This window comes from Macaca mulatta, chromosome 7 (assembly GCF_049350105.2).
Source record: "Macaca mulatta isolate MMU2019108-1 chromosome 7, T2T-MMU8v2.0, whole genome shotgun sequence".
Lineage (NCBI taxonomy): Eukaryota > Metazoa > Chordata > Mammalia > Primates > Cercopithecidae > Macaca > Macaca mulatta.
In genome coordinates, this window is record NC_133412.1 from 112366312 (window position 1) to 112393810 (window position 27499).

Consider the following 27499-nt stretch of genomic DNA (forward strand, 5'->3'; position numbering starts at 1 on the left):
CAGTAATGGCATTAATCCTACTCATTCTGCCCTTATGGACTGATCACCTCTCACCAGGCCTCACCTGTCAACAATATTGCATTTGGGATTCAGTTTCCAATATATGGTTTTTGGGGACACATTCAAACCATAGAACCCTACCTCAAATCACTGCAAAAATGCAAGTGTTCAGTCAGTGTGTTCTTAGGAGGTGCAAAATTTTGTGGATATGCATGCCTTTTCATGAGATTTTGTTTGCAGAATACACTGAAAGCATTGATTGTCTCTGCTTCTCAAAAATTCCAACTGTTTGAAATAAATTTTATTTATTTATTTTTTTGAGACGGAGTCTCACTCTGTTACCCAAGCTGAAGTGCAGTTGTGAGATCTCGTCTCACTGCAACCTCTGCCTCCCGGGTTCAAGCAATTGTCCTGCCTCAGCCTCCCGAGAAGCTGGGACTACAGGTGACCACCACCATGCCTAGCTAATTTTTGTATTTTTTAGTAGAGATGGAGTTTCGCCATGTTGGCCAGGCTGGTCTTGAACTCCTGAGCTCAGGCAATCCACTCGCCTGAGCCTCCCAAAGTGCTGGGATTACAGGCGTGAGCCACCATGCCTGGCCCCAAAATTTCAACTATTTAATAACAAATAAATCATAATGGGCCTGGTGTGGTGGCTCACATCTGTAATCCCAGTGCTTTGGGAGGCTGAGGTGGGATGATTGCTTGAGGCCATAAGTTCAAGAGCAGCCTGAGCAAAATAGCGAGACTCCATCTTCACAAAAGATTTTTTTAATTAGCTGGGTATAATATCAGCTACTTCGGAGGCTGAGGAGGGAGGTTCACTCGAACCCTGGAGTTCAAGCAAGCTGTGAGCTGTGCTCCACCCTGGACAGCAGAGCAAGACCCTATCTCTAAAAACAAACAAACAAAGAAACAAAAAGCCATAATGTAAAAGGTTTTTCATTTAGGTTTACATACTTAGCCTCGAAGTGAGTTGTGATATAAATATTTGAGTTTTTGCTCTGCTCTTGAGCTAGTCATGGTTCTTGGGAAAATCACAGTCATCCTTTTTACTTTCTTCTTTTTTCTTTTTTTTTGAGACAGAGTCTCTCTCTGTCCCCCAGGCTGGAGTACAGTGGCACGATCTCAGCTCACTGCAAGCTCCACCTGCTGGGTTCACACCATTCTCCTGCCTCAGCCTCCCAATTAGCTGGGACTACAGGTGCTTGCCACCACGACTGGCTAATTTTTTGTATTTTTAGTCGAGACGGGGTTTCACCGTGTTAGCCAGGATGGTCTCGATCTCCTGACCTCATGATCCGCCTGCCTCAGCCTCCCAAAGTGCTGGGATTACAGGCGTGAGCCACCAGGCACGGCCCACAGTCATCCATTTTAAATGACTCAGGGAGAAACAAGGAGCTCTAGTACATTCATGTTAATCACATGTATATTTTTTACTTTTAGGAATCTGACTTTCTTTGTCTTCTTGGAGTAAGTTACACATTTGACAATGAAGATAGTGAATTAAACAGTGATTATGGTGAAAATATATATCCTTTTGAAGAAGATAAAGATGAAAAATCTAGTATATATGAAGGTGATTTTCAGCTAGAACCTGGATTTTATGCAATTTACGAAAGTACTTTGTTTGAAGACCAATTTCCAGCATTAGAGGCTCCTGAAGATATCGGAAGTACCAGTGAATCAAAAAACTGGGAAGAAGCAGTTGTTGAAAGTGTGGAACAGGATCATATTCCAGAAGTGCATGTCCCACCATCTTCAGCTGTGCCTGGACTCAAAGAATGGTTTGGATTGAGAGGAGAACAAGCTGAAGAGAAGGCTTTTGAATCAGTTATTGAACCTGTACAAGAAAGCTCATTTCGAAGTAGAAAAATAGCAGTGGAAGATGAGAATGACCTAGAGGAATTAAACAATGGTGAGCCTCAAACAGAACATCAGCAAGAATCTGAATCAGAAATTGATTCAGTGCCAAAGACGCATTCTGAACTAGCATCTGAGTCAGAGCACGTTCCCAAACCTCAACCCACTGGTTGGTTTGGTGGTAGATTTACAAATTATTTAGGTTTTGGAGATGAGGATACAGGGCTTGAATTATTAGCTGAAGAAAGCAATTCACCACTACAAGATTTTCCCAATTCCATATCATCTGATAAAGAAGACACAGTTCCATGTACAGAAATATTAATAGAAAAAAAAGACACAATCACTAATGATAGCTTGAGTCTCGAGCCAAGTTGGTTTGATTTTGGTTTTGCTATGCTAGGCTTTGCATATGCCAAGGAAGACAAAATTATGTTAGATGACAGGAAAAATGAAGAAGATGGTGGGGCAGGTGAACATGAATATCTTCTAACAAATGAATTAGATCCTGAAAAAGAACAAGAAATAGAAATGATACAAATTATGGAAACAGAAGATCAAATAGACAAGAAACCAGTCTTAGAAAAAACAGATGAATCAGATGCCATACCATATTTGAAAAAGTTCTTGTATAATTTTGACAACCCTTGGAACTTCCAGAACACTCCGAAGGAAACGGAATTGCCATTTCCCAAACAGACACTGGATCAAAATAACGTAATTGAAAATGAAGAAACTGAAGAATTTTCCATTGATAATTATCCCACAGATAATACAAAAGTTATGATGTTCGAAAGTTCATACAATCCGTCAGGTTGGTATGAAAATATTTATATTAGAATTTATTTTATTTTTAAACATAATTTATTTTCAAAAGTGCAAATCAGATGAAAAAGTCCAGGAATCTGCCTTTTTAAAAATACTTAGCTCTTTCTTTTTTTTCTTTTTTCTTTTTTTTTTTTTTGAGACGGAGTCTCGCTCTGTCGCCCAGGCTGGAGTGCAGTGGCCGGATCTCAGCTCACTGCAAGCTCCGCCTCCCGGGTTCACGCCATTCTCCTGCCTCAGCCTCCCGAGTAGCTGGGACTACAGGCGCCCACCACCTCGCCCGGCTAGTTTTTTTGTATTTTGTAGTAGAGACGGGGTTTCACCGTGTTAGCCAGGATGGTCTCGATCTCCTGACCTCGTGATCCGCCCGTCTCGGCCTCCCAAAGTGCTGGGATTACAGGCTTGAGCCACCGCGCCCGGCCTTCTTTTTTTTTTTTGAGACAGAGTTTCACTCTTGTTGCCCAGGCTGGAGTGTAATGGCGTGATCTCAGCTCACCACAACCTCCACCTACCAGGTCCTGGTTCAAGCAGTTCTCCTGCCTCAGCCTCCTGAGTAACTGGGATTATAGGCACACACCACCACACCCAGCTAATTTTTGTGTTTTTAGTAGAGACGGGCTTTCACCATGTTGGCCACACTGGTCTCGAACTCCTGACCTCGTGATCCTCCCACCTCAGCCTCCCAAAGTGCTGTGATTACAGGCGTGAGTCACCATGCCTGGCTCAAAATGCTTAGCTCTTTCATCAATTTCTGGTTTACACTGGAATTTAGATCTTAATATTATAAAATATAATCTCAACAGAAAAACAATGACTGGAGATCTAAAGATGTTCCAGGAAAATCTTAAAGTATTTTACAATAAATTTTAATTTTTATCAAAATATTGTATGTAAATAGTTTAAAATTTGAAATAGTGCTAAGGTATTTTTTTTTTTTTGACAATAGCAATGTCTGTTCCCTCCATCTACCTCCACTTCCACTGCTTTCCCAGAGACAATAATTTTCTTTTCTTGTTTTTAAAGCAGTATCTTTTTAGTATTTAAGAGTTTTCTAAATCGAATCTTTATACTGTTCTGCTTTGATTACCCTATTTTAGACAATGTCTATTGACTTTCTATTCTGGTAGGTGTGGGTTTTCTCATTCACATTCACTTTTTAGCAATAACACCTTCCCAATACGAATGGTTTTCTTAGAAACCTAAGCTAAGAGAAACTTTTTTTTTTTGAGACAGGGTCTCATTTTATCATCTCATTTTATCATGATCTCAGGTCACCACAGCGTCGACCTCCTGGGCTCATGCAATTCTCTCACCTTTGCCTCCCAAGTAGTTGGGACTATGGGCGCGTGCCACCACGACCGCTAATTTTTGCATATTTGTAGAAGCAGGGTTTCATTATATTGCCCATGCTGGTCTCGAACTCCTGAGCTCAAGCGATCTGCCCTACTCAGCCACCCAAACTGCTAGGATTACAGGTGTGAGCCATAGTGCCCGGCCAACTAAGGGAAACTTTAATTAGTTTTGATTCCTAAATTAGATCTTATTCTAGGTCTGTAGTTTTGCTTTTCCTAAGAAGGACTATGATAACAAGAGTTTTCTTTTGTTTTTGTTCTGAGACAAGGTTTCACCCTGTCACCTACGCTGGAGTGCAGTGGTGTGATCACAGTTCACTGCAGCCTCAACCTCCAGGGCTCAACCTATCCCTTGACTTCAGCCTCCTGAGTAGCTGGGACGACAAGTGTGCACCACTACTAGACCCAGCTAATTTATTTTTATATGTTATGGAGATGGAGTCTCCTTATGTTGTCCAGGCTGGTCCCAACTCCTAGGCTCAAGGGATCCTTCCGCTTCAGCCTCTCAAAGTGCTGGGAATACAGGCATGAGCTACTGTGCCCAGCCTATGATAACAAGGGTTTCTTTTAAGTGTCAATGTAATAAGAAAACTCAAGCAAAAAGAGGGAAAAAGTTTTCAACTTTCTCCCTCAAGTCCCTCAATTCTGAGAGTTCAACAGAGGGCAACAGAAGAGAGCAGACTATAAGATAATACTTTCAGATCTAGATGTCCAGGTATCTAGCAACTCCTATGATTAAAAACATGTGGATTGTTTTTTAAGTAGACAATTTTATAATATGACTTTTTCACATCTCCATCCTTATGACTCTGTGATGGACAGAATATAAATGCAGCAAATATTGACCAATAAATACAAAAACAATTAAACCGTAGAATGACAGAAAATCTTTCACAGGAAGAGGGCAACAAACTCAGAAGGAAACACATTTCCATTAGAACCAGGTGATTTTTTTGAATTTCCAGAACTATATATAATACCTTAGCATTCCCTAAATTGGGAGCTCTCTACTCAACATCCTCAACCAACATATAGATATTTAGATTCTAACCCTTTTCCAAATGAGAAAGGTGCAGGTGTGATGCTTTTTATGACTAAAAAGCTTAGAGACCTTTTTAGGTTGCTAAAGGCTAATTAAAAGGTAAATTCTCTTGTTCTAAACTTGTTAGATCCTAAAGGAATATTTAAGAAAAGGCAGAGCACAGTAATTAGAAGGAAGACAGACTACAACAAAACAATATTAGATACAGAAATCCAGATGATTCCAAAGATTGATATATAAAAATATTTTAGAGCACAATTATAGAAACTCTAGGAATTCAAAAGGATTTCACAAAAAAATCATTTTTGTAAATTTTATTTAGCTGGGAGTGTTGGTGTGCTCCTATAGTCCCAGCTACTTGGAAGGCTGAGGTGGGAGATCGCTTGAGGCTAGATGTTCGAGGCTGGCCTGGACAACACAGTGACACTTTCTCTCTGAAGAAAATATTGGCGGGGTGTGGTGGCTCACGCCTGTAATCCCAGCACGTTGAGAAGCCGAGGCAGGCAGATTACTTGAGGTCAGGAGTTCGAGACCAGCCTAGCCAACATAATGAAACCCCATCTCTACAAAAATACAAAAATTAGCCGGGCATGGTGCTGTGCCCCTGTAATCCCAGCTACTAGGGAGGCTGAGGCATGAGAACCACTTGAACTCGGGAGGCGGAGGTTGCAGCGAGCTGAAATTGCAAAACTGCACTCCAGCCTGGGCAACAGAATGAGACTCAGTCTCATATATATACATATATATACACACACACATACACACACACACACATATATGAATATTTAAAATTTATCATTTCATATAGAGAAACTGGAAGAATTTCTAAAATTGGTAAATATTTAAATGAGAATAGGATGTTGCTGCAATTTTAACTAGTTTTGAGGAACTTTTATGAAAATATTCAGAAATTCTTTTAAATTTCAGAAAAAAAAGATGTCATTTATTAACAAAGTGGGTTATTCCAAAACACTACAATATTAAATAAAAGTTGAATGAAAAACAACCTGAGATCATGCAAAAATTTGTTTTTAAAAAAGTATCCTAAAAGAGAGATTTCTATAAAGTCACAGGCCCTATTTTCTGGATATTAGAGAAAGAATTAAACAGCAAATCTTTTCAGATTTCAACAACTCTTTCAGGGAATAACAAATGAAAACTTGCTGTAATTATAGTCATAAGCAAGATGAATCACTGATCTTGAATCTATGTTTGTGAAAGGCTCAGACTTGAGATAACAACATTTACAGAAAACTAACAAATTGATTTAGGAATTTACAAAACAGGTAAATTAGGGAACAGTTATTTATATTACAATGTGAATAACGATTTTACAAAAGGATTCCAATTGTGCATACTTAAATAATGAGTTTCCCAAGTACAGTTAAATATTAAAAATTATTATTTTATTTGGCTTAAAATTCTGCTAATAAGCAATAATAAAGAAAAGCATATCCATATTTAATGTAAATCTTAAAGCTTAGGTTTAATTGTGTAAATAATACCTAAAAATATAATTAAATATGAAAATAGAATAGGGAATATTCATTTTTCTTATTATATATTTATTTCAAATGCAGTTTAAAACAATATTTTAAAATAATCAATATAGTTATGTATAAATTTGAGTATATTTATTGAATAATCCTTTTATTCTTATAGCATTAAATGTTATTGTAGATCACTACTTGAGTCCTGTATGTACAATAATCCCTTTGGATTCAGACTCCTGATTTGAATGCTTTTAAGTATTATTATCCACAGGTGCTATTACTAAATTACTGATATGTGTTTGCTCAATTGGGACTTTCCTCTTTTAAACAATGATAAATAAATGACAGTGTCAAAGTGCTATGTTAAGACTCATAAGCTCAAAGAGCAAAATTAGACATTGAACAATTCACTTACTACTCTTTATTATTGTTTTTCAGGACCACACTGATACTTTTTTTTAGACATTACACCTTCTGGTTAACAATTGCATACATAGCAGGAATAAAATCTGAAGGGAATCTATGTGTTGCCTTATTCTTAGTCATAGGCTTATATAGTACAACAGAATTGTTGACAGTTATGTTAGTTTTAGGGTTTTTTTTAAAAGTAATTTTTAGGACAAAAAGGCATGTAGAGAATAGAATTACATATAGCTTTTGTAATTCTTCCTTGGCTGAGGAATAAAGAAAAGGCTATGTAGTAGGCTGAATAAAAGCCCCCTAAAAGATGTCTATATCTTAACCCCCAGACTCTGAGAATATATTACTTTACATGGTGGAAAGGACCTTGCAAATGTGATTAGGGACCTTGAAATGGAGAGATTATCCTCGTGTGTCTAATATAATTACAAGGCTCCTTATAAGAGGAACGTAAGTGTATCAGAGTAAGAGAGACAGAAATTAGAAGATGCTACACTGCTGGCTTTGAAAATGGAGGGTGGGGCCATGTGTCAAGGAATGCAGGAGGCCTCTAGAAAGTAGAAAAAGCAAGGAAATGGATTCTGCCCTAGAGCCTCCTGATGGAATGCAGCCTTGCCAACTTCAACACCTTGGTTTTAGAATTTCTGACTTTCAGAACTCTAAGAGGATACATTTGCATTGTTTAAACCACCAAGTTTTGGTAATTTATCTTACTAGCAATAGAAAGGTAACACAGGATACAATTTATGTTTTGGTGTATCCTTTCTTTAACGAAGTATCATAATGACCTACAAAAGTTCAGAAAAAAGACCTGCCTAGAAAACAAAAGGGGAGCCCTCAATAAAGCAAGTATTTGGGAAAAACACATTTCTTTTTATTTATTTGTAGATATGGTCTCTAATATAGAGTTACCTATGAGAATTCACGAAGAAGTACATTTCAAACCCTCATCTTCTAAAGATAGTGATGAAAATTCAAAACCATCAGTAGACACTGAAGGGCCTGCTCTGGTTGAGATAGACAGATCTGTGGAAAATACCCTGCTAAATAATCAGATGGTTTCAACTGATAATTCTTTGTCTTCTCAAAATTATATTTCTCAAAAAGGTAAGAAGCAGGTTATTTATTCTCCAATGCATCAATTAAGGAAGAAATTAGAATCAGAAGTTATATAATATCATGTTAACATATTTTTATTTATAAATCAACAGAAGATGCTTCTGAGTTTCAGATTCTGAAATACTTATTCCAAATTGATGGTTATGATTTCATGAATTCTGCATTTTCATCCATTGTAATTCTTACAGAAAGGGTAAGTTTGCCTTTTAAACCTTTTGCAATAATTTTACCTATCTTGCTAAATATAAGAGTGGCTACAAAATATGTTTGAGTGAATCCTCCCTGTATAATGTTTTTGTAATGTTTCTCTTTCCATGACATCTTACCTGTAAGATTTCTGTTTATATGAATGTTTTGTCAAATGGATATTGATTTTTAAAAACATTTCCCTAAGCTTTGTTGACGTTGACCTTGAGCAGTGTTTGCTTTTTACCTCACCCTCCCCATTTTTCAAATTAGGAAAAATTATGTACGAAATAAGTTAACTCAGGAATAATAGGAACTGGAGCTGGGTATGGTGGCGTGTGTCTGGAGTTACCACTACTTAGGAGGCTCAGGCAGGAAGAGCCTTTGACTGAATATAACAAAGAGAATAAAAGGGAAGAGTGAGCCCAAGGGTTTGAGACCAGTCTGGGCAACGTAGCTAGACCTTATCTCTTAAAAAAAAAAAAAAAAAACCGAAAATGAAAAGCAACTTGTTTGTATTCAATTGAGAGTTGTAACCTCAAAATGGTATAGTGTAGGAGTACAAAAGCAACTCAAATATCAAAATTTAACCAAACTGTAACTGAAATTCCAAATTCTATTCACTTTTTCACTTGTTGTAAATTTTACTATTAAATGAGATATTGCAAAAGGACTAGCTGTAGTACTTGGCATATAAGAGGCCTTTTACAAATGTTGCTTTTCTCATCTATTGCTATGATAGAAATAATTGAGGAAGTGCTTTTATCTTCTTATTTATATTCTAAGCTAAAATTAATAGTGGTTGTCTTCAAGGAGCTCACTGTAGTTGGAGGACACAGATAAAAAGTAATAATTTTAATATAGTAATAGTCACAGGGTGCTAGTGATATGCAGGAGTAGCTGCCTAGTAGATTGATTGGGAGGGTTAGGTAGAGAGGGTGAGGAGAAGGAGCCTGGGAGAGTGTCCCAGAGAAGATCATATTTGAGCTGATTTTGAAGGAAGAGTAGGAGTTAGCCAGACAAAGAAAGGACAGGAATTCTAGGTTGAGAAGAGCACTTTTAAAGTAGTGAAGTGGGAGGGAATACAGCACTTTTGGAGTACAATAAGCAATTGAGTTTGAACATAGATTGAAGTTGAAGAAGTACAGAGAGGTCAAATAATAGGGAGTTCAACTCTATCTTATAGATGATGGGGCACTATTGAATTTTAAGCAGGGAGTAAAATGAAAAAGTTTTATTTATAAAGTCTGTCAATGCTGTCAAATAAAGATTAAAGGGGTAAAGACCAGAGGCACGGAGTTCAGTCAAGAAGCTGTTGTGTTAGTTCTGAAAATGAAGAAAAGGCGAAAATCTAAATCAGCGTTTACTAACTCAAATGAAATGAGTGAAGTGTGGGTAAAGGTAGGTGAGAACTGTAGCCAACTAGAGATTGTATGCCCTGTCTAAAGGATAAAGGTTCTACTTACCTTCAGCCTCATTTCCCCAGATACTCTGATTTTCAAGAAAAGCTGGAAATCTGGATTTTTGTGTGTGAAATCTCGCAGTTTTTAATACTGGCAAATATTCAGAGTAAAATAAAACACAATGCAGGTCAGAAAAAACATTCTGTGAGTGGGATTTGGCCCACTGGTCACATTTTTTAGCCTCTGGCCTAACATCGATGGTTGTAGTCGAAATGATTGGAAGGACAAATTGGATAGATCTTTTGTAGACAGAATCATTGGATTTAATGACTGACTGAATGCAGCATGGAGAATTACAAGGAAAAGTGAGGATACCAGGTTTCAAGCTCGGGGACCCGATAACTTATGAGGTTTCTAGCTTGGGGGACCCGTTAGATGGTGGTGCCACTGAGTCTTAGTGAAAACTGGGCTTAATAACATACATCATTTTGCTTTGGGAGGCCTCTTCTTCACTTAATTTTTTTTTTTTGCTTGGTTCAAGAGAGTTGACATTACGTGATAAATAAGTCCAGAGAAATCATTAATTTATTCTGTATGATTTGGTGTTGAAGATGTTGATTATAAAACGTTAGTTAGGCCGGGCATGGTGGCTCCACTTTGGGAGGCCAAAGTGGGCCGATCACTTGAGGTCAGGAGTTCAAGGCCAACCTGGCCAACATGGTGAAAACTCGTCTCTACAAAAAATACAAAAGTTAGCTGGGGGTGGTGGCGCGTGTCTATAATCCCAGCTACTTGGAAGGCTGAGACACGAGAATTGCTTGAACCTGGGAAGCAGAGGTTGCAGTGAGCCAAGATCGTGCCACTGCACTCCAGCCTGGGCCATAGAGTGAGACTCTGTCTCAAACAAACAAACAAACAAAACAAAACCAGAAAAAGTTAGTTAGAAATCTGTCCCAGGTTAGGAGAAAAAAAAAAAACTAATAATAATGATAATTACAAAATAGTCCATAATAAAACTTTCAACTCCCCATGGAATTAATTCTATTTTTTGGTATGTCTTGCTGACATAACCCTCCCCTTTTAACCCCCTCCTCCACCAATTATATGAAGTTAAATAATTGAACAGATAATTTGCTAATCAATACATGATATTCACTTCTCTATAAAGTGCTTGTTTAATAAAGTCTATACTAAATATGCTTTTTTTTGGACTCAGTAAACATAGTTAAATACATTTTACTTGGATCATTTTGGATGAAATTATTTAGACATGAAAATATTGAATTTACATTTATGTTAATTATCTTGTGATCTTGGAAAGTCACTTATTGTCTGGGAAGGAGTCCCACTTTGAAAACTCCAGTATCAGAGCTGAGATGAGATCACAGGCTGCTGGTCAAAACTGGCTTTGTATTGTCTAAGAAAATTATGAATGAGTTGTCAGCATTTAAAAGGTGAGCTCATATTAAAATCTGAATTTCTGGGTTCTCTTGAAAAAGAAGACTGTGATATATAGCTGTCAATTTTTCTTGAGCAAAAAGAAACTCAAGTTGGTTAGTGCTTGCTTACATAGACATGGACTCTCCATTTTCCTACATTTATGTCAACTGCTTGGTCTCTACAGGGCTTTAAGTTCATAATCTTCAGACTAAATATTCTGAGAGTTCCTGCTAGATCTAGGATTCTAACTATCTGAATGTATCTATGAAGCACCCATAATATAGATTTGAATAGCTGTAGTAAATGGAAAATTTGAGCAATTTTCCAGTTACATTTAGGTGAAAGGTTTCCTTGTCTTCTTGTCTAAATACTTCAGGTAATTCTTCCAATTCAATGGTAGTTTCAGGTAGATTTTGTGCAGAACATACTTTCTTTGTAATGTTCAAGTACTGGGGATCAACACTACATTTTTCTTTTGAAAATTAAAATGATATTTCTTAAATGATTCCATCACGTCAAAAGCAATGGGAAATTAAATGAGGCAGTTTTTTAAAAATATAACAAAAAAATTATGAGAAAGCAAAAGGTTTTGGAAAAAAATGATTTTTAAGTTTAAAGATTCCAAAAATGTGAAGAAATTGGAATCAGCACTACTGAAAACTGAATAAGTGTTTTGAAAGTTCAAATATAGAAACTATCTAAAAAAGAAAAACATAAATAGAAATTATGAGTAAAAAGAGAAAATATATAATAAGCCAGGAGACTTATGCCAAGAATAGAATTTCCAGAAAGAGAGAAGGCAAATGAAGAGAAGGAAGAAATAATTCAAGAAATTTTAGAAAGAAAACTTATCTGAGCTTTAAAAGTAATCAAGTTGGTTTTGAGTGAGATTCTTAATCCTGAGTTCTAATTCGATTGCACTGTGATCTGAGAGACTGTTATGATTTCCATTCTTTTGCAGTTGTTGAGGAGTGTTTCACTTCCAATTATGTGGTCGATTTTAGAATAAGTGCTGTGTGTCATTGAGAAAAATGTATATTCTGTTGATTTGGGGTGGAGAGTTCTGTAGATGTCTATTAGGTCTGCTTGGTACAGAGCTGAGTTCAAGTCCTGAATATCCTTGTTAATTTTCTGTCTCGTTGATCTGTCATAATATTGACAGTGGGGTGTCAAAGTCTCCCAATATTATTGTGTGGGAGTCTAAGTCTCTTTGTAGGTCTCTAAGAACTTGCTTTATGAATCTGAGTGGGTGCATATATATTTAGGATAGTTAGCTCTTTATGTAATGCCCTTCTTTGTCTTTTTTGATCTTTGTTGGTTTCAAGTCTGTTTTATCAGAGACTAGGATTGCAACTCCTGCTTTTTTTTGCTTTCCATTTGCTTGGTAAGTCTTCCTCCATCCCTTTATTTTGAGCCTATGTGTGTCTTTGCACGTGAGATGGGTCTCCTGAATACAGCACACCAACAGGTCTTGACTCTTTATCCAATTTGCCATTCTGTGTCTTTTAATTGGGGCATTTAGCCCATTTACATTTAAGGTTAATATTGTTATGTGTGAATCTGATCCTGTTGTCATGATGCTAGCTGGTTATTTTGCCCATTAGTTGATGCAGTTTCTTCATCATGTCGATGGTCTTTACATTTTGGTGTGTTTTTGCAGTGGCTGGTACTGGTTTTTCCTTTCCATATTCAGTGCTTCCTTCAGGAGCCCTTGTAAGGCAGGCCTGGTGGTGCCAAAATCCCTCAGCACTTGCTTGTCTGTAAAGGATTTTATTGTTCTTCACTTAGGAAGCTTAGTTTGGCTGGATATGAAATTCTGGGTTGAAAATTCTTTAAGAATGTTGAATATTGGTCCCCACTCTGTTCTGGCTTGTAGGGTTTCTGCAGAGAGATCTGCTGTTAGTTTGATGGGCTTCCCTTTGTAGGTAACCTGACCTTTCTCTCTGGCTGTCCTTAACATAGTTTTCCTTCATTTCAACCTTGGTGAATCTGATGATTATGTGTCTTGGGGTTGCTCTTCTTGAGGAATATCTTAGTGGTGTTCTCTGCATTTCTTGAATTTGAATGTTGGCCTATCTTGCTAGGTTGGGGAAGTTCTCCTGGATAATATCTGGAAGTGTGTTTTCCAACTTGGTTCCATTCTCCCCATCACTTTCAGGTACACCAATCAATCATAGATTTGGTCTTTTCACCTAATCCCATATTTCTTGGAGGCATTGTTCGTTTCTTTTCATTCTTTTTTCTTTAATCTTGTCTTCACACCTTATTTTAATAAGTTAATCTTCAGTCTCTGATACCCTTTCTTCCTCTTGATTGATTTAGCTATTGATATTTGTGTATGCTTCACGAAGTTCTTATGCTGTGTTTTTCAGCTCCATCAGGTCATTTATTCCTCTCTAAAATAGTTATTCTAGTTAGCAGTTCCTGTAACCTTTTATCAAGGTTCTTAGCTTCCTTGCATTGGGTTAGAACATGCTCCTTTAGCTCAGAGGAGTTTGTTATTACCCACCTTCCGAAGCCTACTTCTGTCAATTCATCAATCTCATTCTCTGTCCAGTTTTGTGCCCTTGTGGGAGAGGAGTTGCAATCATTTGGAGAAGAGGCATTCTGGTTTTTGGAATTTTCAGCGTTTTTGTGCCAGTTTTTCCTTTTCTTCATGGATTTATCTACTTCTGATCTTTGAGGCTGGTGACCTTTGGATGGGGTTTTTGTGTGGGGGTCCTTTATGTTGATGTTGATGTTGTTGCTTTGTTTGTTAGTTTTCCTTCTAACAGTCAGGCCCCTCTTCTGCTGGTCTGCTGCAGTTTGCTGGAGGTCCACTCCAGACCCTGTTCATCTGGGTATCACCAGTGGAGGCTGCACAACAGCAAAGATTGTTGTCTGCTCCTTCCTTACATCAAGGGGCACTGGCCTGATGCCTGCCGGATATCTCCTGTATGAGGTGTCTGCTGACCCCTGTTGGGAGGTCTCTCCCAGTCAGGAGGCGTGGGGGTCAGAAACTTACCTGAGGAGGCAGTCTGCCCCTTAGCAGAGCTGGTGCGCCGTGCTGGTAGAATCCCTCTTGTTATGATCAGCTGCACTCTTCAGAGCTGGCAGGCAGGAACGATTAAATCCGCAGAAGCTCTGCCCACAGCCACCCCTTCCCCCAGGTGCTCTGTCCCAGGGAGATGGGGGTTTTGTCTGTAAGCCCCTTACTGGGGCTCTGCCTTTTCTTCAGAGATGCCCTGACGAGTGAGGAGGAAACTAGAGAAGCAGTTCTGCCCAGTCTAGACCAAACTCATTGTTCAGTTTCCTGAACCTGGCCAAGGAGGCAGATTTTGGAGAGCTACTAGTATACTGACTCTCCTGGTTCAACAATGGAAAGAGAAGAAGAGTATCTCTTTCAAATCTCCACAAGGAGCCTTGGCAAGAGTAATTTGAAAATTTAATGGATGTCTTTTGAAAATTTACTTCCTGTTAGCACTTTTCTTTTCTCTCTCTCTCTCTCTCTTTTTTTTTCCTATCTTTTGAGACAGGGTCTTGCTCTGTCACCCAAGGTGGAGTGCAGTGGCCGTATCACAGCTCACTGCAGCCTCAGCCTGCTGGGCTGAAGCAGTCCTCCCACCTCAGGCACCCGAGTAGCTGGGATAACAGGCATGTGCCACCATGCCTGGCTAGTTTTTCTTTTAAATTATTATTATACTTTAAATTCTAGGGTACATGTGCACAAAATGCAGGTTTGTTACATATGTATACATGTGCCATGTTGGTATGCTGCACCCATTAACTTGTCATTTACATTAGGTATTTCTCCTAATGTTATCCTTCCCCCATTCCCCCACCGCAGGACAAGCACTGGTGTGTGATGTTTCCCACCCTGTGTCTAAGTGCTCTCATTGTTCAGTTTCCACCTATGAGTGAGAACATGCAGTGTTTGGTTTTCTGTCCTTGTGATAGTTTGCTCAGAATGATGGTTTCCAGCTTCATCCATGTCCCTGCAAAGGACATGAACTCATCCTTTTTTATGGTTGCATAGTATTCCATGGTGTATATGCGCCACACTTTCTTAATCCAGTCTATCACTGATGGACATTTGCGTTGGTTCCAAGTCTTTGCTATTGTGAATAGTGCCACAATAAACACATGTGTGCATGTGTCTTTATAGTAGCATGATTTACAATTCTTTGGGTATATACCCAGTAATGGGATCGCTGGGTCAAATGGTATTTCTAGTTTTAGATCCTTGAGGAATCGCCACACTGTCTTCCACAATGGTTGAACTAGTTTGCAGTCCCACCAACAGTGTAAATGCATTCTTATTTCTCCACATCCTCTCCAGCACCTGTTGTTTCCTGACTTTTTAATGATCGCCATTCTAACTGGTGTGAGATGGTATCTCATTGTGGTTTTATTTTTATTTTTATTTTTTTTGAGACGGAGTCTGGCTCTGTCACCCAGGCTGGAGTGCAGTGGTGCGATCTCGGCTCACTGCAAGCTCCGCCTCCCGGGTTTACGCCATTCTCCTGCCTCAGCCTCCCGAGTAGCTGGGACTACAGGCGCCCGTCACCTCGCCCGGCTAGTTTTTTGTATTTTTTAGTAGAGACGGGGTTTCACCGTGTTAGCCAGGATGGTCTCGATCTCCTGACCTCGTGATCCGCCCGTCTCGGCCTCCCAAAGTGCTGGGATTACAGGCTTGAGCCACCGCGCCCGGCCTCATTGTGGTTTTGATTTGCATTTCTCTGATGACCAGTGATGATGAGCATTTTTTCATGTGTCTGTTGGCTGCATAAATGTCTTCTTTTGAAAAGTGTCTGTTCATATACTTTGCCCACTTTTTGATGGGGTTGTTTGATTTTTTTCTTGTAAATTTTATTAACTTCTTTGCAGATTCTGGAAATTAGCCCTTTGTCAGATGGGTAGATTGCAAAAATTTTCTCTCATTCTATAGGTTGCCTGTTCACTCTGATGGTAGTTTCTTTTGCTGTGCAGAAGCTCTTTAGTTTAATTAGATCCCATTTGTCAATTTTGGCTTTTGTTGCCATTGCTTTTGGTGTTTTAGACATGAAGTCCTTGCCCATATCTATGTCCTGAATGGTATTGCCTAGGTTTTCTTCTAGAGTTTTTATGGTTTCAGGTCTATCATTTAAGTCTTTAATCCATCTTGAATTAATTTTTGTATAAGATATAAGGAAGGGATCCAGTTTCAGCTTTCTAGATATGACTAGCCAGTTTCCCCAGCACCATTTATTAAATAGGGGATTCTTTCTCCATTTCTTGTTTTTGTCAGGATTGTCAAAGATCAGATGGTCATAGAAGTGTGCTGTTATTTCTGAGCCTCTGTTCCGTCCCAGTGGTCTGTATCTCTGTTTTGGTACTAGTACCATGCTGTTTTGGTTACTGTAGCTTTGTAGTATAGTTTGAAGTCAGGTAGCTTGATGCCTCCAGCTTTGTTCTTTTGGCTTAGGATTGCCTTGGCAATGTGGGCTCTTTTTTGGTTCCATATAAACTTTAAAGTAGTTTTTTCCAATTCTGTGAAGAAAGTCATTGGTAGCTTGATGGGGATGGCATTGAATCTATAAATTACCTTGGGCAGTACGGCCATTTTCATGATATTGATTCTGCTTATCCATGAGCATGGAATGTTTTTCCATTTGTTTGTGTCCTCTTTTATTTCGATGAGCAGTGGTTTGTAGTTCCTCTTGAAGAGGTCCTTCACATCTCTTGTAAATTGGAATCCTAGGTATGTTATTCTCTTTGTAGCAATTGTGAATGGGAGTTCACTCATGATTTGGCTCTTTGTCTGTTATTGGTGCATAAGAATGCTTGTGATTTTTGCACATTGATTTTGTATCCTGAGACTTTGCTTAAGTTGTTTATCAGCTTAAGGAGGTTTGGGCTGAGACGATGGGGTTTTCTAAATATACTATCATGTCATCTGCAAACAGGGACAATTTGACTCCCTCTTTTCCTAATTGAATACCCTTTATTTCTTTCTCTTGCCTGACTGCCCTGGCCAGAACTTCCAACACTATGTTGCATAGGAGTGGTGAGAAAGGGCATCCCTGTCTTGTGCCACTTTTCAGAGGGAATGCTTCCAGTTTGTGCCCATTCAGTATGATACTGGCTGTGGGTTTGTCATAAATAGCTCTTATTATTTTGAGATACATTCCACCAATACCTCGTTTATTGAAAGTTTTTAGCATGAAGGACTGTTGAATTTTGTTGAAGGCTTTTTCTGTATCTATTGAGATAATCATGTGGTTTTTGTCTTTGGTTCTGTTTATGTGATGGATTATGTTTATTGATTTGCGTATGTTGAACCAGCCTTGCATCCCAGGGATGAAGCCAACTTGATATTGGTGGATTTTTTTTTTTCCTATTTTTTTGTAGAGGCGAGATCTCACTATGTTGCCCAGGCCGGTCTGGAGCTCCTGAGCTCAAGGGAATCCTTCTGCCTTAGCCTCCCAGAGTGCTAGGATTACAGGCTTGAACCATCATGCCTAGCATCTTTCTTTTCTTTTTTTTCTTTCCCTTTCCTTCCCTTTTCTTTTTTCTTTTCCTTTTCCCTCCCTCCCTCCCTCCCTCCTTCCTTCCTTCTTTCCTTCCTTCTTCTCTTTCTTTTCTTTTTTATTTTCTTTCTTTTCTTTTCCTTTCTTTTCTTTTTTCTGAGACAGAGTTTCACTCAGTCACCCCTGCTGGAGTGCAGTGGAGTGATCTCAGCTCACTGCAACCTCTGCCTCCTGGGTTCAAATGATTTTCCTGCCTTAGCCTCCCGAGTAGCTGGGATTACAGGTGCACACCACCACGCCCGGCTAATTTTTTGTATTTTTTAGTAGAGACGGGGTTTCACCATCTTGGCCAGGCTGGTCTCGAACTCCTGATCTTGAGTGATCCACCCGCCTTGGCCTCCCAAAGTGCTGGGATTACAGGCGTGAGCCAACTGCGCCCGGCCCTTTCTTTCTTTCTTACTTCCATTTTTATTTTGGATTCAAGGGGTACATGTGTAGGTTTGTTACAAGGGTAGATTTTGTGGTGCTGAAATTTGGGCTATTGATTCTGTCATCCAGATAGTGAACATAGTATTCAGTGGGAAGTTTTTCAGTCCTTGATCCCCTCCCTCCCTCATTTTTAAGTCCCTAGTGTTTATTTTTCTCATCTTTATGTCTGTATGTACCCAAGATTTAGCTGCCACTTATAAGTGAGAACATGTGATATTTGGTTTTCAATTTCTGCATTAATTCACTTAGGATAATGGCCGCCATCTGCGTCCATGTTGCTGCAAAGAACATGATTTCATTTTTTATGGCTGCATAATATTCCATAGTGTATATGTATCACATTTTCTTTATCCAATCCACCGTTGATGGGCACCTAGGTTGAGTTCATGTCTTTGCTATTGTGAATAGTGCTGCGATGAACATAAGAGTGCATGTGTCTTTTGTTAGAACAATTTACTCTCTTTGGGTATATACCAAGTAATGACATTGCTGGGTCGAATGGTAGTTCTATTTTTAACACTACTTTTTTTCTATTTTACAATTGAGGAGCCTTTTTGAGTTCTAACATTTATATATTCTTAAGTAGAATGCTTCATTTATTCACAGAATATACAATGGAAATTACCCAGCTATTGTTCAACAGGTAGTTCCTGATTCAATATGTTCTGAGAACAACTCTTACATCACTAGTACAGAGATTAAAGATGTGGCTCCACAATTTTGATTTTCTTCCAAAGGACTAGATCTTAAAGTCTGTGACACTGCCTATTTAATTAAAAGGGAGTAACTAGTACTTACAGCTTTGCAATGGGACCCTTCATAAGGGATGTCGGTGTCTAGGTTGTGAACAAAGTTTACTGGTTAGCATGTTTCTGATGTTCTTGGATGTTTTCTAGTACCTGTCACAAACACTAACAGCATTTGTTCTAACATCTGCTTTAAAACAGGCACTATATAAGACCAAAAAAATCGCATGTCTACTTATGGAGGACAGTCTTTGAATATCTTTTAAATGATAGAGATCATGTACTCTATATGAATAGGCTATAGAATAAAACATTTTAGTTTTCATCAGTTTTCAAATTCAGGATTTTTCTTTTCAATTATAGATTGTAAGAGGGTAGTAATATGTACGACATTTAAAAAATATATAGGTGCGTATATATGTGTGTGAGTATATATATACTTAATAAGGAGTGAGGTCCATGAAATTGGGTTATGGGTTGGTAGTCACAACTCCACCTGTAGCACCCCTTCACCACACAAATGTCAAAACAGGATCACAGTGTAGAAACAGAAGAGTGCAGGATATATTAGAATCTGAAATCTTTCTCAAGGATACGAGGTGCCTGGTAGAACTTTATTTACGTGTTAGGAAATTTTAACATGAGCTTTTTAAGAAATGGAATTGAAAAATCCAGAGGAAGAGGTGAGTTTGTAACAATTAAGCATACTGAAAAAAATTAGGTTTGGAATTTTGCAGTAAGTTTGTTAAGCTTTACTGTGTTTTTGCTATGGGGGACACTTGGATTTTTCTTTTTTTTTCATTTTATCCTCTGTCCTTACTATTTTTAATATTTGGAATGGTAATTACTGAAAATTGGAGAGGGGCATAGAGTGACTTAGGGAGGGCAAAGGGAGGTTTTGTTTTGTTTTTTATTTTTTGCAAGTTCTAAAACCTGAAAATGATTCTGGAGTCTCCTGAAAATGTTCAGACACATTGAAGAATTTTTATCGAGTAATACAATATTCTAATTGAGGCATACACATTGTTCCAGGAGACTGTTAAATTCTAAAGATAAAAGTTTGATTATGCTTCTGTTTTGACTTCAATAAACTATTCACATAATGTAATTTTAATATACACTAATACGTATGAAAGTTGTGTATGCTCTCCAAGGTTTAAGGTATAAACCTGGGAGAATTACTAAGGTAATGGAGAATTACTAAGCAATTTCAGCTACTCTGTTATTAGCATTTCCTGAAACTCCGCAGGCTGATGTGGCAAAGGAGAAATAGCAATCTGAGTTGTGAAAAGCTAGGCCGCATTTTGGTCCTGAAAAATCGCTTGCTGTGAACTTGGGCCAGTTTTTGATTTTTTAAATGGCATAACAATTCGTTGCTACAAGAGGTTACATCAGGAAAATTTCCTAAGGATTTAAGATTTTGTTCATCTGTTGAGTTCTTTTGGGTCATTTATTTAGGAGGAGGTATCTGCTCCTTTTTGAGTTGCTTCACGAAAGACTTGAGTGAGAAGGCAGAATATAATAAGAATGATTATGCTGGTAAGGAAGACATATATATGAGATGGGTTATCCTTTACACCTACGTCAGCTAAAACCGTCTCCTACGAACAAATCCAGCACTTGGCACTTTATTCGACGGTCCTAAAAATAGGGTCCTAAATTTAGAAGGCAAGGTGCTACTTTTAGTTCCTCTTCTCGGAGGAAAACAGCCGCGCCGAGCCAGGCCAAGGTCCACGGGGATTTGATTTAGCATTTGGGTAACTGGGTGCTAATGGAATTGAAAACAGCTGGGCCTAGCAAATGCACAGGTGACTCAGGTAAGCGAGGAAACCCGATCGAGGTTCTCTTGCGTGGGACAGGTTAAACTCGGACTAGACCACAGCTGAGCCGGGACGCCTTCCTGTCCAAAGTCCAAGGTCCGGACTTGGTTGGCAGGGCGCACCGGCGCGTGCCCAGCAGGCCATTTTTCTGACTGGAATGACGGCGGCGGCTGGCTTCCCGGGGCTGCCGGGGTCTCCCGGGGTACGCCGCCGTCAGGGCTTCTGCAGGGCGCAGAGAGCAGGCTCTAGCGGGACTGCGGCAGGAAAGCCTTGGGTGTCGGGGCTGGGCCTGGCGCCGGTCCTGGGTAGAGGGGGCGCGCTGCGCTCGCCCCCAGGGGTTGTATAGAGACGCCTCTAGGAGAAGCCTCGCCGCCGCCACCGCGGCCGCCCGAGGCGGGGGACCTTGGGACACAGCCCTAGTCTTTGGGGCTGTGCGGCTCACAAGACAGCGCACAGTATGAGGCCGAATCCCATCCTCTAGTCCAAAGCCTCTCTACTACCACGGATAGGTGACTGCGCTAGGTAGAGCGCCGGCCCCTTTAAGAGTGAACGACCAGGACACGTCTGCGAAGCTTGCGCGAAGAAGGGGAAGTTTGCGGCTGTCCGCGCCTCCCCGCCTTCTCGCGGCTGCCTGGCCGAAACCAAACCGAGGGTTGGGGTGGCGAGGACAGGGTGCGTCGCAGGCTTGTGCAAGTCGGGCTCGGACCTGCGCTGCCTCAGGATGTAAAGTGTAACAAGGGGGTCGGGATGGGCAGCGTGGGCCTGTGAGGCCTGTGGGTGCCCGCGTCCCCCAGCTCCCCCCGCAGCCGGCTCCGCAGTGGTCCGCTCCTGTTGCCGGGTGCGGATTCGGGTTCCGGACCGAAGGCTGTGTGTTTTCCGCCGTTTATCGTGTCCCCGACAGGCCGGGGTTACTGCGGCGACCACGAGAGCAGCTTTGGTGCTATGGAGGAGCCCGGGGCTACCCCTCAACCGTATTTGGGGCTGGTCCTGGAGGAGCTACGCAGGGTGAGCCCAGGCGCGATGAGTGTTACGTGGCCCAGGGGTCGCGGGAGCCGCCGGGGAAGGAAGCAGTAGATGGGCTTTGGGGTGTGAGCCGCAGTGGTTGGAGGTCCCGAAGCCAGTCGTCTTCTACTGCCAGGCTCCGGCCTGTGTTCGAGGCAGTAGTGAGGCTCGCAGGGCGCTTGAGTGGTTTTTGTGTGATGGTGGAGGACCTGGGGCTCTGGAAGGTGAAGAAAGCACTTGCTTAGCTGGACTTTGCAAGGATGTAAATGTTTCCCGATTCCTGAAACTAATTAGTCTTTCCGCTATGTTGTTTATTTTGAGCAGGGGTCAGTGACACGTGGTTCCTTCGACTGTGAGAAACTTGAGGACTGTTCCTTTAAATTAGTTACATTTAGTGATGTAACTTTTCGTTGAACCTTGAAAGGACACCTGAGGTTGGGCGGGGAGTTGAAATTTTGATTCTGCATTTTTTTTTTTTTTGGAAAGAATGCCCTTTTGAGATGCTCTACCATGAGTGAGTTTGTTCTTCGCTTCTGTCTTGTTAATGTACAGTCTAGAGATAGTCAACTCCCATGTTCAAATTTTGTTTTTTTAAAGTCTAGTTTATAATCAGGTTTTAGAGATTTTTCTCCTTAAGCGTTTACAGGTATCTTTGTTCACATGTGTAGGGGCATTTATGTCGCCGTGTTTTTAAAAACTGGATTAAATCTTTAAAAAGACCACGTAATTTTGAGGCAGTTATGATTATATTTTCTTGTTATGTGAATTAAAAGTACTGTTGCCATGGTGTTAGTTTATGAGTTCATAGTTTGTCTAGTGCATATGTATATGTATTTAATATGAAAGGAGCACCTTTATGGAGATTCTAAATGGACGAAGATATAGTTTTGGCCACTAGCATCATGTTGTCAAGAGAAGACCAAAAAAAAAAAAAAAAAAAAGTACAAAGTAGAAACTGATGAAGTGCTTACCTAAGCATACACACAAAGTGCTTGTGAAATTGGGGGGTGGGAGGGATTACATTTTCTTGAGCGTTAGGAAAGTCTTTCCAAGGCTGAGCAAATAATTTAAGCAGAGGAGGCATGAAACAGCACGGTGGGTGCAGGGAACTAGGAGCTATATTACTTAGAGTGTAAAGTGGGCTTAGGGAGTGATGTGCAATGATGCTTGCCGGAGATGTAAGTAGGTTCCAAGTGCTGTAGGTGTTGGAGAGCTGTTGAAGGCTTTTCCGTGGTTAGGCTTTGGTTTAAAAGCTCTTCTTGATAGTAGCATGTAGATTAGATGTCAGGGAAACAAAACTTGAAATAGGGATTAAGGGAGAGATAACAGTAGTAGGGATAGAAAAGAGGGTACTGTGTGGGGAAATAGCCTCATAAGAGCTAAAATATGTTTGGCTTTATTGATTGCATGTGAAGGGTGAGAGAAAGAGAAGGAATCTAGAAGGACTTCCAGGTTTCTGGCTGTGGTAACTTATTCATGGAGGTAGGGTTTATAGGAAGAGAAGCATATTGTGGGATGGGAGATAATTTCAGATTGCACATTATTTCCCTTTCTTCACTAAAAACAATAATAATCAAGATTCAGTTTTTATAGGACTGCCAATTTACAGAGACATGGAGAAATGCAGCCAGATTTTGCAGTTTTCTCTAGTCTGGTGCATTGTATCTTCACCTGCACAGTTTTTTTTTTTTTTTTTTTTTGCTAAATGCAACTACCCTGGCCTGGGGGCTAGGATGGCGCAGCACTCTTCTGCTTTAAATTTTTTTTTAGTTTTTAAAAATTATTTTGTATTGAGATGTATTCACACAACATAAAATTAATCCTTTTATAATGTCCACTTCAGTGCTGTTTTTGGTATATTCACTATGTTATGCAACTGTCAGCACAGTTCCTCAACATTTTTATCACTCCAGAAAATAAACTCTGTACTGATTAGCAGTCTTAATTCCCATCCCTCATCCCTTGACAACCACTAATCTATTTTCTGTCTGTATGAACATGTCTGTTCTGCATGTGTCATGTAGTCATACTCTATGTGGCCCTTTGGCTTCTTTTACTTAGCATGTTTTCAAGGCCTATCCATGTTGCAGCATGTAACAGAGCTTCATTTCTTTTTTCTTTCTTTCTTTTTTTTGAGACAGGGTCTCACTCCTGTCACCCAGGGGGGAGTGCAGTGGCACGATCTCAGCTCATTGTAGCTTAGACCTCTCCGGCTCAGGTGATCCTCCCACCTCAGCCTCCTGCATAGGTGAGATCACAGGCATATACCACCAAGCCTGGCTAATTTTTTTGTATTTTTTGTAGAGACAGGATTTCTTCATGTTACCCAGGCTGGTCTTGAGCTCCTAGACTCAAGTGATCTGCCCACCTTGGCCTCCGAAAATGCTGGGATTACAGGCGTGAGCCACTTCACCTGGCCCTTCATTTCTTTTTATGGCTGAAAAAATATTCCGTTGTGTGAATATATCCCATTTATGTCATAGTTGATGGACATATGGATTATTAATACTTTTTGGCTGTTACGAATAATACTGCTATGTGTACAAGTTTTTATATATGTTTTTAGTTCTCCTGGGTAAGTACCTGGGGTGGAATTGCTGAGTCATATTTGCCATATGTTTAACTTTTTGAGAATTGCCAAATTGTTTTCCACAGAGGTCACACCATTTTACATCCCCACTAGCCGTTTATGAGGGTTTCAGTTTTCTGTATCCTCTTCAACGCTTGTGATTTTCTGTTTTCTTTTGTTTTTAATTGTCACCCTTGTGAGTGTACAAGTGAGTGGTATTTCACTCTTTTTTTTTTATTTTGAGACCGAGTCTCGCTCTGTCATCCAGACTGGAGTGCAGTGGCATGATCTTGGCTCACTGCAACCTCCACCTCCCAGGTTCAAGAGATTCTCCTGCCTCAGCCTCCTGAGTAGCTGGGACTATAGGCACTAACCACCACACCTGGCTAATTTATGTATTTTTAGTAGAGACAGGTTTCACCATGTTGGCCAGGATGGTCTTGATCTCCTAAACTTGTGATTCACCTGCCTCACCATGTTGGCCAGGATCGTCTTGATCTCCTAACCTTGTGATTCACCTGCCTTGGCCTCCCAAAGTGCAGGGATTACAGGTGTGAGCCACCGCGCCTGGCTTAACTTTTTTTGTTTGTTTGTTTGTTTGTTTTGTTTTTTAAGAGATGGGGGTCTTGCTTTGTTGCCCAGGCTGGAGTGTAGTGACATGATCATAGCCCACTGCCACCTTAAATTCCTGGCCTCAAGGGATCCTCCTACCTCAGCCTTCCAGAGTGCTGGTATTACAGATACAAGCCACCACACCAGGCCTCATGGTTGTTTTGATTTGTATTTTCCTAGTAACTAATGATGTTGAGCATGTGCTTATTGTTTATATCTTCTTTGGAGAAATGTCTATTCATTTCCTTTTGCTCACTTAAAAAATGGGTTGTCTTTTTATTGTTGAGTCGTAAGCATTCTTTATACATTTAGGGTGCTAGATACTTATCAGATAAATGATTTAGAAAGATTTTCTCTCATTCTGTGCATTTTCTTTTCACTTTCTTGGTGTGTCCTTTGAAGCATAAGCGTTCTAAATTTTGATTGAGTCCAATTTATCTTTTCTTCTTTGGTTGCTTGTGCTTTTGGTGCCATAGCTAAGAAACCATTGCTTAAGACAAGGTTACAAAGATTTACAGTTATGCTTCCTTCTAAGAGTTTTAGCTCTTACAGGAAGTTATTCGATCCACTTTGAGTGATTTTGTTTTCATATGTGTTGTGAAGAATGGGTCTAGATTCATTCCTTGGCATATGTATATTTATTGGCTTATTCTAGTATGATTTGTTTGAAAGGACTGTTTTTTCCTTATTGATTTGTCTCAATACTATTGAAAATAATTTACCATAAATTTAAGGTTTTATTTCTGGACTCTCATTTCTATTTCATTGGCCTGTGTCTGTCCCTATGCCATTACTACATTATCTTTAAAACATTTTTTTACCCAATGTCTTGATTATTGTAACTTTGTAGTAAGAAACAGTAGGGAAGTATGAGTCCCCCAATGTTGTTTTTGTTTGTCAGTATTCTTTTTCTTTATCAATATTGTTTTGGCTATGTGGAGTCCCTTGCATTTCTATATAAACTTTAGGAATTCAGTTTTAGGAATTTAAGATTTAATTTGTCCATTTCTGCAAAAAAGGCAGTTGGAATTTTGATAGGGGTTGCATTGAATCTGTAGATCAGTTTGGGGAGTATTGCTCTTAATAATATTAAGTCTTCCAAGCTGGGTGCAGTGGTTCATGCTTATAATCCCAGCACTTTGGGAGACCGAGGTGAGCAGATCATTTGATCCCAGGACTTCGAGACCAGCCTGGGCAACTTGGTGAAACTGTTGTGGTCTTTTGTCTCCTTAGCTCAGGTACGTCTGAGTTCTTGTCTCACAACCAAGAAGAATTAGGCATGCAGACCCCGGAGAGTGAGCGGAGTAGTATTTATTAAGTGAAAGGAAAGCTGTCAGCAAAGAGGGAATGCAGGGGGTGGTTCCCCTACCCGAAGGCGAGAAAGTCACCCTGTGTGGCTGGGTCTGGGTCCTTTTATGGACTCAGAATGGGGAGTGCATGCTGACTGGTTTGTGAGTATGCAAAAAGGTTAAAGCCAAGACACCACTCAAAGATGGGCATGACAATGTAGACAACTGATTAGGAGGCCGGGTGCGGTGGCTCATGCCTGTAATCCCAGCACTTTGGGAGGCTGAGGTGGATGGATCACGAGGTTAGGAGTTTGAGACCAGCCTGGCTAACATGGTGAAACCCTGTCTCTACTAAAGATAAAAAAAATTAGCTGAGCATGGTGGCGTGTATCTGTAATCCCAGCTACTCGGGAGGCTGAGGCAGGAGAATCGCTTGAACCCGGGAGGCAGAGGTTGCCATGAGCTGAGATTGTGCCATTGCACTCCATCCTGGGTGACAGGGTGAGACTCCATCTCAAAAAAACAACAACAACAAAAAAAACCCAAAAAAGAAAACATTAGTAAAGGGTAGGTATATGTAAAATAGGTGAAAGATGGGGATCAATCAGAGGAAAGCACACCAAGCAAGAGGGCAAGTTCTCCATCTGGTCCAAGGATTTAACTTGTAGCTTGGCTTTCAAGCTTTAAACTGTCTTTGGCTTGAAGTTGGGGTTTCACTAGGGACCTGACCCTATCTGCCTAAGCATTTGCCTGCCTCCTGCCACTCTCAAAATCCTGTCTCTGAAAGAAATACAAAAATTAGTTGGGCGAGGTGGCGTGTGCCTGTAGCTGCGCTGCTTGGGAGGCTGAGATGGGAGGATCACCTGAGCCTAGGTAGGGCGAGGCTGCAGTAAGCCAAGATCACACCACTGCACTCCAGCCTGGGCGACAGAGTCAGTCCCTGTCTCAAACAAAGAAGTCTTCCAGCCCATGGACATGGATTGGCTTTATATTTGTTTAGGTCTTCCTTAGTTTCTTTCCACAATGTTTTATAGTTTAGCGTGCACTTCTTTTGTTAAATGTATTCCTAATAATCTTACTTTTTTGATGCTATTGTATATGGAAATGTTTTCTTTATTTCATTTTCAGGTTGCTCATTGCTATTGTATAGAAATTCAACTGATTTTTCTATGTTGATTTTGTATTCTGCTATTTTGCTGAACTTATTAGCTCTTGATAGTTTTTCTATAGGTTCTTTAGGATTTTCTCTCTATGTAGAATAGCATTGTCATCTTCAAACAGTTTTTCTTCTTCCTTTCCAGTCTGGATGTCTTTTATTTATTTTTCTTGCCTAATTGCTCT

General features: G+C 40.0%; 1 protein-coding gene across 12 annotated transcripts in view; it reads left to right on the top strand.

Annotated features, from left to right (window-relative positions):
• MIA2 (MIA SH3 domain ER export factor 2) overlaps positions 1 to 27499 on the top strand; it is a 117834-nt gene that overhangs the window by 11873 nt on the left and 78462 nt on the right. For 2 of the 12 annotated variants that reach the window (XM_015143540.3, NM_001374449.1), the window contains 3 exon segments: positions 1447 to 2677; positions 7884 to 8102; positions 8207 to 8307. In XM_015143540.3, the coding sequence (XP_014999026.3) occupies positions 1447 to 2677; positions 7884 to 8102; positions 8207 to 8307 (1551 nt within the window). 12 annotated transcript variants of the gene reach the window in all.